This window comes from Gossypium raimondii, chromosome 2, assembly GCF_025698545.1.
Source record: "Gossypium raimondii isolate GPD5lz chromosome 2, ASM2569854v1, whole genome shotgun sequence".
In the NCBI taxonomy this organism is placed as follows: domain Eukaryota; kingdom Viridiplantae; phylum Streptophyta; class Magnoliopsida; order Malvales; family Malvaceae; genus Gossypium; species Gossypium raimondii.
Window position 1 is genome coordinate 5789735 of NC_068566.1, and position 12623 is coordinate 5802357.

The following is a 12623-nucleotide window of genomic DNA, read 5'->3' on the forward strand; positions in this document are numbered from 1 at the left end:
AGGTACCTTTGCCCTAGAAGCCAAACTGCATGTAGTGAACCTTAGGAACTTACCCTAGGTAGAACTACACCCTAGCCTTATTAGATACACGAATATGTGTTTTATTCTTGGATTATCTTAGATTGTATATTTATGTCGGATACTGACTTTCTGTGTTTTACTTTGAATGCATGACATTTCAACTACATGGCATTTCATCATAAAAGGTGTTAGTTCATATTTAGTTGCTATACAGATAGCTTGTCATGGAAAAGGGATTTCTTGATAAGGTAGAGGATAATACGGTCGTCCAAGCTTGGTCAGAAATGACACAACATGAGAAAGGTGATAGTTTGGCTAAGGAATATATATCAGAATTGTGGGATTTTACCCGTATTAGTATAACTCAAAACAGTTTGCAAGAGTTGAAAGAAATTTTGGGTCAGTGGAATGATGAGGTTAGGCAGCTATTCTATTCTAATTATGGGGATTTACCGTATCTGCTAGATATGAAAGTAGACAAGCATCTGTTTCAGGCTCTCATACAGTTTTGGAACCCTGTCTATATTTGTTTCACGTTCGGAAAAGTCAACTTAGTGCCTACGGTAGAAGAATACATGGCTTTACTTTGATGTTCAAAAATTCAAGTCGATATAGTCTACTTGAGAGCTGTAAATTTACCGACCTTCGTTAAAAAAATTTGATGAACATAATCGGGATGAGTGAGCAGTGGGTTACAGCTCGAATCCAACAGAAGGGGGATAGCAAGTGCATTCCTTGGAAGAATTTGAAATATATAATTCTAGCACACCCAGATACGAAGAAAAGGGTAGATGTCTTTGCTTTGAGAATATACGGCTTAGTTGTATTCCCCAATGCTTTGGGACATATTGATGAGGCAGTCACTGACTTGTTTGATCGACTTGATAAGAGGGTTACACCAATCCCAGCGATTTTGGCAAAAACATTCAGGTCGCTAAATACCTGCCGGAGAGTAGGTGAAGGTAGATTCATCAGATGTGCGTAACTTTGACTCGCATGGTTCCACAATCACTTCTGGAATGTTGATAAGGTTTCGTATTAGGTCTTCTCTGAAAATTATTTACCGCTGAAAGAGATAGTAGCTACACCGAGGAGGGATGACATCTCGGAGGAGAAGTGGATGGCAATTCTATAGAATCTGCGTGAAGCGGACGTCGAATAGAGAGCCCCGTGGTTGCTTCCAGATGAGATTTTGTATCGATGCGGTGATTTTGACTGGGTTCCCTTGCTGGGAATTTGAAGAGCTGTTGGTTATGCCCCGTTGCTAGTGCTTAGGCAGTGCAGGTCAAGACAGTTTATACCCGCAACTCATGGACTAGCCGAGTGTGAATTCTCATACAAAGGTGATGGTTACAAAAAGAAATTTCAAGAAATGTCCAATGCATAGAACCAAACTCGTCGGATGAAAAGATTAGTCGTGAGTCCAATGACAACTCTTGAGTATAATGAATGGTGGGTTAGAAGAATCAATGACAATATTCATGAGTCGAGTCACAAAAACAGTCAGTCGATAGAGGAACATTTGCGATTCGTCCCTTCTGAACCAGAAATCATAAAGCAAATTTTGAAAGGAGAAATGCATAATTATAAAAAAAGATAGAGCAAATGGATGAAGAAAAGTTAAACTTGAGATTAGATGGGGATGTTTAGAAACTCGAGGTAGAAAGATTAAGAAAAGGGAAAACTAAAGTCGAAGAGGATCTAGATAGCTTGAAGACAGATTATAAGAAGCTGCGCTTATCGATGAGAACTGTCGAGTTGGGAAAAACTTCTGAGCAGTGGCGTGAAGAGATTCAAGAAGAAAAGAATAAGGCCGATAAATGGGAAAGGAAATTCTAAGACGTCCAGGCACGAAATGAGGCTCTAGAGAAGAGTTTGTCAGAGAACCGAAAGGAAAAAGGCAAACTAAAGAATAAAGTGGCTGAGTTAGAAGGATCTCTCCATCGATATCGAAATCAAAATTCTGCAATGGAATTGAAAGCAAGCTTGAGGAAAATTGAGGAAATGAAAGAAAGAATAGAAGAGTTAGAAACGACATTGCAAAATTGTGAGATCCGGATTGAGTACCTAGAAGCTAACGAAGATCATCAGAATGAATAACTTCACTATTTTCTGAACCAAGTTAGAAGTAGAGATCATATTGTGGGAGAAGCCGTGGTTCAAATCCAAGACGTAGCTGATCACCTGCAGACTTTGGCAGTGCAAACTGATATGCTGAGTGTGAAGTATGAATTGAAATCAAGTCAAGGACAGGAGTTAGCCTCGTTACTTAGGAAGATTAGAGTTTTGAGCATTAGAGCTAAGTCGTATCTGTAATCCATTTTATGTAAAGAAGTTTGTTTTCTAGTAAAGTTTTCAAAATGAAATTGAATTAGAATTGACGCCTTTTTGCATTCATTTCATGCATTGCATCGCATCATATGCATTAACGACCATTAAAAGACCCTAATTAAATAGAATCATTTCAGTTAATTTGGAAAAACAACACCCTTACGGTACTCGGGTAAAATCAAAAAACATGGATTAAAGATTGGAAAGGCTTGAACAGATCCAAAAGGAGATGCAAGACCAAATGCAAGAGCAGTTAGAAAAATTTCAGCAAGATATGGCGGAAAAGATGATGGTGTCCCAGAAAAACATGATGACTCAGTTAACACAGCTGTTGGCTGAGGGAAATGACAAAGGAAAGGACCCCATGGTTAATATTGAAGAAATAGATAATGATGGACCCCTATACCCTCCAGGCTTTACTCCTCCACATGTACAGCCCCAAGCTGAGGGACACCCATGCAGGTCCTTTGTCACAATCAGGCATCAACGGTTTCAAGCTGGCACCTCAATGCCAATAAACTTCTAAATCGGATTAGGTTTTAACTCCGGAGAAAGCCCTACTAATCATATTGTCCCCGATTTTGACGATATGGCTGAGAAAGAGAAAACCAAGGAAGAATTTTCAAAACAGCTGGAGCAAATATGTAAATGGCTCGAAGAAAAGTTTAGGGCTATGGAAAGTAGTGAGAATTACCAGGGGATTGATGTTAAAAATTTGAGTTTGGTCCTGAATTTGGTATTCCCCCATAAGTTCAAAATGCCGGAATTTGAGAAATATAATGGGACCAATTACCCTGAACCTCATATTACCATGTTTTGTAGGTGCATGACTGGATACGTTAACAACAACCAACTGTTTATACATTGCTTTCAAGATAGCCTCACAGGAGCAGCATCTCAGTGGTACAATTAATTAAGCCGTACCAAGATTAGTTCATGGAGAGACTTAGCACAAGCATTTATGAAGCAATACAGTCATGTAGCATATATGGTCCCTGATGGAATCACCCTGCAAAATATGGAGAAAAGGTCTAATGAAGGTTTTAGGCAATACGTGCAAAGGTGGAGGGAGGTTGTCATTCAAGTCCAGCCATCGCTCCTAGAAAAGGAGATGACAATGCTCTTCATTAACACACTGAAGGCACCATTTATCACACATATGCTGGGAAGTGCTACGAAAAGCTTCTCTAACATAGTTATGAATGGAGAAATGATTGAAAACGCCATAAGGAGTGGAAAGATCGAGGTTGGAGAAAGTAACCGAAGGGCGACTCCGAAAAAAAAGAAAAATGAGGTGAACAACATGGGCACCTATAACCAAGGTTACTCAAAATCTATCATGGTGAACCAACCGAGAAAGGTGGCTACTAAGCAACAGGGTTCATCAAGACAAGAGTCAGGCGCAAGACAAAACACTGAGAAGCCCCAGTTTACGCCAATTCCAATGCCATACAGGGAATTGTATCAAAGCTTGTTCGACGTACACGTTGTTTCCCCTTTCTACTTAAATCCCCTACAACCTCTGTACCCCAAATAGTACGACGCAAATGCATAATGCGACTATCATACGGGAATTACAGGGCATTCAATAGAAAATTACACATCCTTCAAGAAGTTGGTCGAAAGACTGATCAACATGGGCGTTGTCAAGTTAGATGATTCGCCTGGTGTGGAAAATCCATTATCTAACCATGTTGATAAGGGGGTAAACATGATAAGTGGGATAATGGAGAAGAAAATCAAGGCAAATATTGCTGAAGTAAGAACCCCTTTGAAATGGGTCTGGAGGAAAATAGTAGAAAAGGGGATAATCAGTTCGAGTTTAAAAGGAAGATGCAGTGAAACGAGAAATTATTACGAGTTCTATCACGAAGAGGGGTACGAGATTCAGAAGTGCATAGAATTTAGAGCATTAGTTCAGGGAATAATGGACTATAATGAAGTGGAGTTCTATGAAGAAGTTGAGTAAGGAGGAAGCATATGCGCGTCAGAACCAACAGCAAGAGTTTCGAAAGTAAACCATCCTGTGGTTATCATCTCGCGACCAAGGAACAACGAGGCAAGAGTACCAGTAATGCGAAAGATAATAATTAAGAAGCCCACAACCTTCCCTTACAAAGATAACAAGAAAGTCCCGTGGAACTATAAGTGCAACACAACCGTCCAAGGAAAAGAAATTTTAGCCAGTACTGCAAAAGATGATCATGGCATGGGTTCTTATATGAGTAGTGGGAAACGCTACGATTCGATAAGTCCTCCAGCCGAATTGATAAAGGGAAAGGCCATAGTGACGGAGCAAAAGAAGAAAAAAACAGCTGAGCCTGTGTTACCTATTACCGAGCTAGTGAAAGAGGAGGAAGCTAAGGAATTCCTCAAATTCATGAAGCATAGCGAATATAGTGTTGTGGAGCAATTGCATAAGCAACCATCCCGCATATCCGTGTTAGCCTTGCTCTTATACGCGTAGTGGGAAACGCTACGATTTGATAAGTCCTCCAGCCGAATTGATAAAGGGAAAGGCCATAGTGACAGAGCAAAAGAAGAAAAAAATAGTGAAGCCTGTGTTACCTATTACCGAGCCAGTGAAAGAGGAAGAAGCCAAGGAATTCCTCAAATTCATGAAGCATAGCGAATATAGTGTTGTGGAGCAATTGCATAAGCAACCAGCCCGCATATCCGTGTTAGCCTTGCTCTTAAGTTCTGAAGTGCATCGGAGGGCGTTAATGAAAGTGTTGAATGAAACCTATGTGGCCAATGACATCTCTGTCAACAAATTTGACCGGCTGGTCAATAACATAACCGCCGACAACTTCATTTTCTTTAACGATGACGAGATACCACCTAGAGGCAAGGGGTTCACTAAAGCTTTGCATATTACCACCTGATGCAAAAAGGTATACCTTGCCAGGAGTTCTGATAGATAACGGATCAGCATTGAATGTATTTCTCTTATCCACGCTTAACAGGCTGCCTATGGATAGTTCGCATATGAAGACATGCCAAAATATAGTTAGGGCATTCGATTGCACAGAAAGAAAGGTCATGGGGAGAATTGAGATACCCTAACTGACCGGTCCAACTGTCTACGAGGTGGATATTCTTGTAATGGATATTAAGCCCCCCTATAACTGCTTGTTAGGGAGGCCGTGGATACATTCAGCTGGGGCAGTACCATCATCATTACACCAGAAGTTGAAGTTGGTGCCAGAGGGTCGGTTGGTGATAATAAACGCCGAGGAAGATATCATAGCGGCTGTAGCTAATGATGCACCTTACGTGGAAACTAATGATGAAATAGTTGAATGCTCCTTTCGATCTTTGGAGTTTGTGAACGCAACCTTTATTTCTGAGGGGAGCAAATTTCCAATGCCGAAAATATCTAAGACAATGAAGATGGGGTTACAATTGATGGTAGGAAAAGAGGCCTTACCAGGAAGAGGATTAGAGAGGTATCTCCAAGGAAGAATTGAGGTACCAATGCCGAAAGAAAAACAAGATCGCTTTGGCTTAGGATATAAGCCAGACATAAAACAAAGAAGGAAGGAGCTAGAGAAAAGGCAAGGAAGAAGAAGGGCACACCTAAGTGGGATGGAAATTGAATGGGAACCCATGATAATTCTCCACATATCCGAAACCTTTGTGTTGGGAGGAATCATTCATCACGAGAGAAGTGTGCCGAGGGAAAAGGACATCAACGCCATACATGATGAAGCGAATAAAGAAGGGATTATGTTAGATATACGTCCCTATGAACCTGAAAGTGTTCTAAATAATTGGACTGCAGAAGAAATACTTGAAGTCTTTAGAGCTTTCTCAGAGTAATACTCAAAACATACTTATTGTTTTAAGCCTAGAGATAATGAGAACTTTTTGTAAAATGGGCATATGTCTGAACATCGTGACTTTAATGAAATATATCTTTGCAATTGTTTTTGAACAAGATATTCCTTTAAGATTCTTTCATTCTTTCGTACAAATAATCATTTTTGGATTCTTTCGTCTTCATGGATTTTCTTCTCAAATCATTCTTTCATTAATGTATAATCATACCATACAAACAAGTATTCTTAAATTTATACACTCTTTGTATATTCTTTGATACCCATAATAGGTCCCCAGATGTCAATGACATGAGTGACTCTGCTACGGACTTGGAAAATTCTTTTGAACGGGATATGTGTTCAGAGGGATCTCATGACTTTGAATATAACATAGATTGTAACCTATCACCAGACTTGTTGAGGATGGTAGAGCAGGTGGAGAAACAAATCCTACCTGACAAGGAGACGGTCGAGACTGTTACCTTAGAAGAGGGAAAGGTGGTGAAAATCGAAACATGCATAACTGAAGAAGCAAAACAAGACTTCATTGAGTTGTTTCGAGAGTTCAAAGATGTCTTCGCATGGTTATACCAGGATATGCCGGGGTTAAATACCGATATTGTAGTTCACCGTCTTCCTATAAAAGAGGATTGCAAGCCAATTCAACAAAAACTCAAGAGGATAAGGCCTGATGTGGTACTAAAAATAAAGAAGGAGGTTCAAAAGCAATTCGATGTTGGGTTCCTACAAGTGGTCAAATACTTAGAATGGGTAGCCAATATTGTGCACGTCCTTAAGAAAGATGGGAAGGTACGAATATGTGTACATTACAAATATTTAAATAAGGCTAGCCCGAAAGATAATTTTTCCCTGCCTCATATTTACACATTGGTGGATAACACAGCAGGGCACTCACTATTTTCCTTCATGGACGATTTCTCGGGATATAACCAAATTAAAATGTATCCTGAAGATATGAGGAAAACCACGTTCATAACCCTATGGGGAACTTTCTGTTATAAAGTAATACCATTCAGGTTGAAAAATACGGGAGCCACATACCAGAGAGCCATGGTGACCCTTTTCCATGATATGATGATGCGTAAGGAAAATGAAGTATATGTTGACGATATGATTGCAAAATCCCCAAAAAAAAAGAACATGTGCGAGTCTTAACAAAATTGTTTTTAAGATTAAGAAAGTTCCAACTCAAACTCAATCCAACCAAATGTATCTTTGGAGCTAGGTTAGGAATGCTTCTGGGGTTTGTAGTCTGTGAAAAAGGGATCGAAATTGACCCAGACAAAGTCAAGGCAATTCGAGATTTGCCTCCACCACATACTTAGAAAGAAGTTTGAGGTTTCTTAGGAAGGCTGGATTATATTGCTCGGTTCATTTCGCACCTGATCGAGAAATGTGACCCCATATTCCGTCTTCTGAAGAAACATAATCCAGATGTGTGGAATGAAAAATGCCAAGAGGCTTTTGACAAGATAAAACAGTATTTGTCTAATGCTCCAGTGTTGGCACCACCTAGTCTAGATAAACCACTAATCATGTATTTAACAGTGTTCGACAACTCCATGGGATGTGTGCTAGGTCAGCATGACGAAATGGGGAGGAAGTAAAAGGTGATATACTATCTCAGTAAGAAATTTACTGACTGTGAAATGAGATACTCACCCATTGAAAAATTATGTTGTGCCCTGGTCCAGACGACACAGAGATTGAGGCAATACATGCTCTATCATACGACTTGGTTAATTTCAAAGTTAGATCCTCTAAAGTATATGATGGAGTCAACTGCGTTGAACGGGAGGATGGCTAGATGGCAGATCCTACTCTCCGAGTTTGATATAGTCTACATAAATCAAAAGGCTACCAAAGGGAGCGCAATAGCATAATTTTTTGCCAGCAGAGCTTTAGAAGACTATGAACCTCTGAATTTTGATTTCCCAAATAAATACTTGATGTATGTGGCAACCGCTAAAGAGGATTCCCACGAAAAATCATCCTTGGAAGCTAAACTTTGACAGAGTTTTGAATGCTGTAGGTAATGGAATTGGGGCAGTCCTTATGTCCCCTAATGGAGATCATTATCCTTTTACCAGTAAATTGAATTTTTATTGCACCAATAACATGGCTGAATATGAAGCTTGCATTATGGGCATCTAGGCAGCCATAGAGCGAAAAATTAAGATACTAGAAGTATACGGAGACTCGGTATTGGTAATATACTAGCTCAAAGGAGAATGGGAAATGAGAGACCCAAAGTTAATCCGCTATCTGAAGTTGGTTCTGGAATTGATTGAGGAGTTTGACAGTATCACTTTTCAATATCTCCCACGAGACAAAAATCAGATGGCTGATGCTTTAGCAACTCTAGCCTCTATGATCAAAGTGAACAAATCAGGAGACATGAAGCCTATTCAAATCAACATTTATGAGACTCCAGCTCCTTGCTACAGTATTAAGGAAGAGGAAAATGATGACAATCCATGGTATCAAGACATACTACAACATGTAAAGAATCGTAAGTACCCCGACCATGCAACGGAAAATGATAAGAGGAGACTGAGGAGACTGACCATTGATTATATCCTAGATTGAGAGATTTTGTATAAAGAGAGGAAAGAATCAAGTATTGTTGAGGTGCATGGATGCTGTGGAGGCTAAGAAAATCTTGAAAGAAGTCCATGAAAGTATCTGTAGAACGTACGCTAACGGTTTCACGATGGCCAAATAGATTACGAGATTCAGGTACTATAGGTCCACCATGGAAAGATATTGCATTAATTATGCCAAGAAGTGCCATAAATGCCAAATTTATGGTGACAAAATGTGTGCACCTCCTTCACCTCTCATGTTATGACTTCTCCATGGCCTTTCTCCATGTGGGGGATGGATGTCAGCGGGTCAATATCACCAAAGGCTTCTAATAGACATCGTTTCATCTTTGTGGTTATTAACTATTTCACTAAATGGGTGGAAGCTGCTTCATATGCTAATGTCACGAAGTCAGCAGTTAGCAAGTTTTAAAAAAAAGATATTATATGTCGATATGGGATGCCTGAAAGAATTATATCTGACAACGCACTGAATTTGAACAATAGCTTAATAGTGGAAGTTTGTAGTTAGTTCAAGATCAAACACTATAATTCATCACTGTATCGCCCAAAAATGAATGGTGCCGTGGAAGCAGCTAATAAAAATATCAAGAAAATTGTAGGGAAAATGACTGAAACCTACAAAGACTGGCATGAGAAATTACCTTTCGCCCTCCTTACATATCGAACATCTATTAGGACTTCTACCGGGACAACACATTTTTCTCTGGTTTATGGGATGGAGGCAGTTTTACCTCTTGAAGTTGAAATCTCTTCTCTCTGGGTATTAGCTGAACTAAAGTTAGATAAGGCCGAATGGATTCAATCTCAATATGATCAGCTAAACATGATAGAAGAAAAGAGGCTAAAAACTATTTGTCACGGTCAGATGTACCAAAAATGAATGATGCGAGCCTATAACAAAAAGGTTCATCCCAGATAAATTCATGAGGGGGACCTGGTGTTGAAAAAGATCCTTCCTCTACAAAAGGACTTTAGAGGGAAGTGGATGCCAAATTGAGAAGGACCTTATGTTGTAAAGAAAGCCTTTTTCTGGATGAGCTTTGATCTTGAGTGAGATGGATGGTAAAAGCTTGCCAAACCCTGTAAACTCGGACTCAGTTAAGAAATACTTCACTTGAAGAAAGAAAGGGACCAAAGCCTAAACCTGCAAAAAGGCACTTTGAATAGAAAAAGAGAGAGATAAAAAATAAAAAGAAAAATGAGAGGCCAAGGTGAAAACCCGCAAAGGGTACCTAGAGACCAAAGGGGATTTAAGCTGAAAACCCAAAAAATGCGGCTCAAATTTTAATCAAAATAGAATATCAGGTGATCAGAGCAGCTCAAATTTTGATCAAATTAGGGCATGTGGTGATCTTGCTATACCTGAATCAACAAGAAATTGTAGGTGACATCTTGGGGCATCGACAGAGTATTGTAGATCTCCTAAACCCATGTTAAGCTCAGAAAAGTCCTTAAGAAGCTTGTGCAGAGAAGCTCATGTTGCGATATTTGGGGCACCTGTTTTCATCTTGTTCATTTTTAAATCTTAGCAAAATTTTCTATTTTGATTAATATATTCATCTCGAACTTTGCTTTCAATAAAATTCTATTTTGTCCATTGTGATAATCTTTTTCATCTTATTCAGTTCGTATATTAGCAAAATTTGATATCCTGATTAGTTCATTCATCTCGAGCTTTGTTCTCAATAAAATTTCACCTTGTCCATTGTGATAATCTCTTCAAGTGTTTACCATTGAAATAACGATTAATAAACTGATAATATTCAAGCAAAAGGAGTTTTGTTTATTACTTTGAAAGCTTCTAAATAATACAAGAACCTGAAATAGGACCATTGTTAAAACACACCAAGTTTAAAAGTTGAAATATCTAAGAAGGAAAAGTCTAAATTAAGACTATCCTTTCGGATTTTGGTTGTCCAAACATTGATTGAACAAAAATGACAAGATGTCGTGTTGGTGACAAAGCTTCAATGAACAAACAAGCAATGATCACCAAGTGATAAGGAGAGGTTCTCGAAAGAGAAAGTTTTACAATTGTGTATAAACATTTGGTATAACACCCTGGGAATGGTGTAGGAGACCAAGGAGATTCAGATCCTGTATCCCTAAATTGTAGTGGGAGAGGATTTGGAAAGAGCCAGATTTTATACTCAATAGGAGGAAGATGGTTCAAATTTTATGTCCCAAAATTACAGTGGATTAGACCTTGAAGATTATAGTGGGGGGCAATCCGGTTAAGTAAGATATGAGCATTACCAATCGGATAAGATAACATTCTGACGTGTTGGCAACAAAGCCTTATTGAACAATGAGCAATAATAACTCAAACATTGAGGGATCATTTTCATGACATTTTGCATTCATGCACGCACATTTAGCTAGGAGATTTTGATTCATTCCGATCATAATATTCCAATCGCTAGGCATAAATAGGTTCATGCAATGGATTCTACAGGTCATGTTCCCTAGAGAACAGATTGGTGAACCTACAAATCCTATACCACTAAAGTCATAGCGGAACAGATTGAAGCTAGAACAGCGAATCTTGCTTCCCCCGACATTGCAGTTAAATAGATTGAAGCTACAACAGTAAATCTTACTTCTCTAGCAGTGCAGTGGAACAGATTAAAGCTACAACAACGAATCTTGCTTCCTCGACATTGCAGTTAAATAGATTGAAGCTACAATAGCGAATCTTACTTCCCTGGCGGTGTAGTGGAACAAATTGAAGCTACAACAGTGAATCTTGCTTTCCCGACATTACAGTTAAATAGATTGAAGCTACAACAATGAATCTTGCTTCCCCGACATTGTAGTTAAATAGATTGAAGCTACAACAATGAATCTTATTTCCCTGGCGATGTAGTGGAACAGATTGAAGCTACAACATCAAATCTTACGTCCCTAGCGGTGTAGTGGAACAGATTGAAGCTACAACAACAAATCTTACTTCCCCGACATTGCAGTTAAATAGATTGAAGCTACAACAGTGAATCTTATTTCCCTAACGGTGCAGTGGAACAGATTGAAGCTGCAACAGCGAATCTTGCTTCCCTGACATTGCAGTTAAATAGATTGAAGCTACAACAGCGAATCTTACTTCTCTAGCAGTGCAGTGGAACAGATTGAAGCTACAACAGCAAATCTTGCTTCCCCGACATTGCAGTTAAATAGATTGAAGCTACAATACGAATCTTACTTCCCTGGCGGTGTAGTGGAACAGATTGAAGCTACAACAGTGAATTTTGCTTTCCCAAAATTACAGTTAAATAGATTGAAGCTACAACAGCGAATCTTACTTCCCTGACGGTGTAGTGGAACAGATTGAAGCTACAACAGCGAATCTTGCTTCCCCGACATTGTAGTTAAATAGATTGAAGTTACAACAATGAATCATACTTCCCTGGCAGTGTAGTGGAACAGATTGAAGCTACAACAGCGAATCTTGCTTCCCCGACATTGTAATTAAATAGATTGAAGTTACAACAATGAATCATACTTCCCTGGCGGTGTAGTGGAACAGATTGAAGCTACAACATCAAATCATATTTCCCTGGCGTGGCAGTAGAATAGATTAAAACTAAATTTAGCGAATCTTGTTTCCCTGGCATTGCAGTGGAATAGATTAAAGCTAAAGCAGAGTAAATTAAAGTTGAAGGCAGCGAATCTTATCTCGCTGGCGTTAAGACTGAAAGCAGCAGATCTTGTATTCCTGTATTGGCAGCGAAGTAGATCGAAGATACCAGCCTTGTCTCCTTGAGAAGCAGTAGAGTAGGTTGAAGATTGTATATCCTGTCTCCCTAAGCAGTAGTGGAGCAGA

At 39.2% G+C, this 12623-nt stretch overlaps 1 protein-coding gene across 1 annotated transcript; it reads left to right on the forward strand.

Annotated features, from left to right (window-relative positions):
• The first annotated feature begins 8432 nt into the window (after positions 1–8432).
• LOC128033735 (uncharacterized) lies at positions 8433–8783 on the forward strand. The gene has a single exon (XM_052621767.1). It carries the CDS (start codon positions 8433–8435, stop codon positions 8781–8783), a length of 351 nt encoding a protein of 116 aa, XP_052477727.1.
• The last annotated feature ends 3840 nt before the right edge of the window (positions 8784–12623 follow it).

Excerpts from the sequence above, each read along its gene's own strand:
- LOC128033735 (XM_052621767.1), top strand. The coding sequence starts at position 8,433 with ATGAGAGACCCAAAGTTAATCCGCTATCTGAAGTTGGTTCTGGAATTG.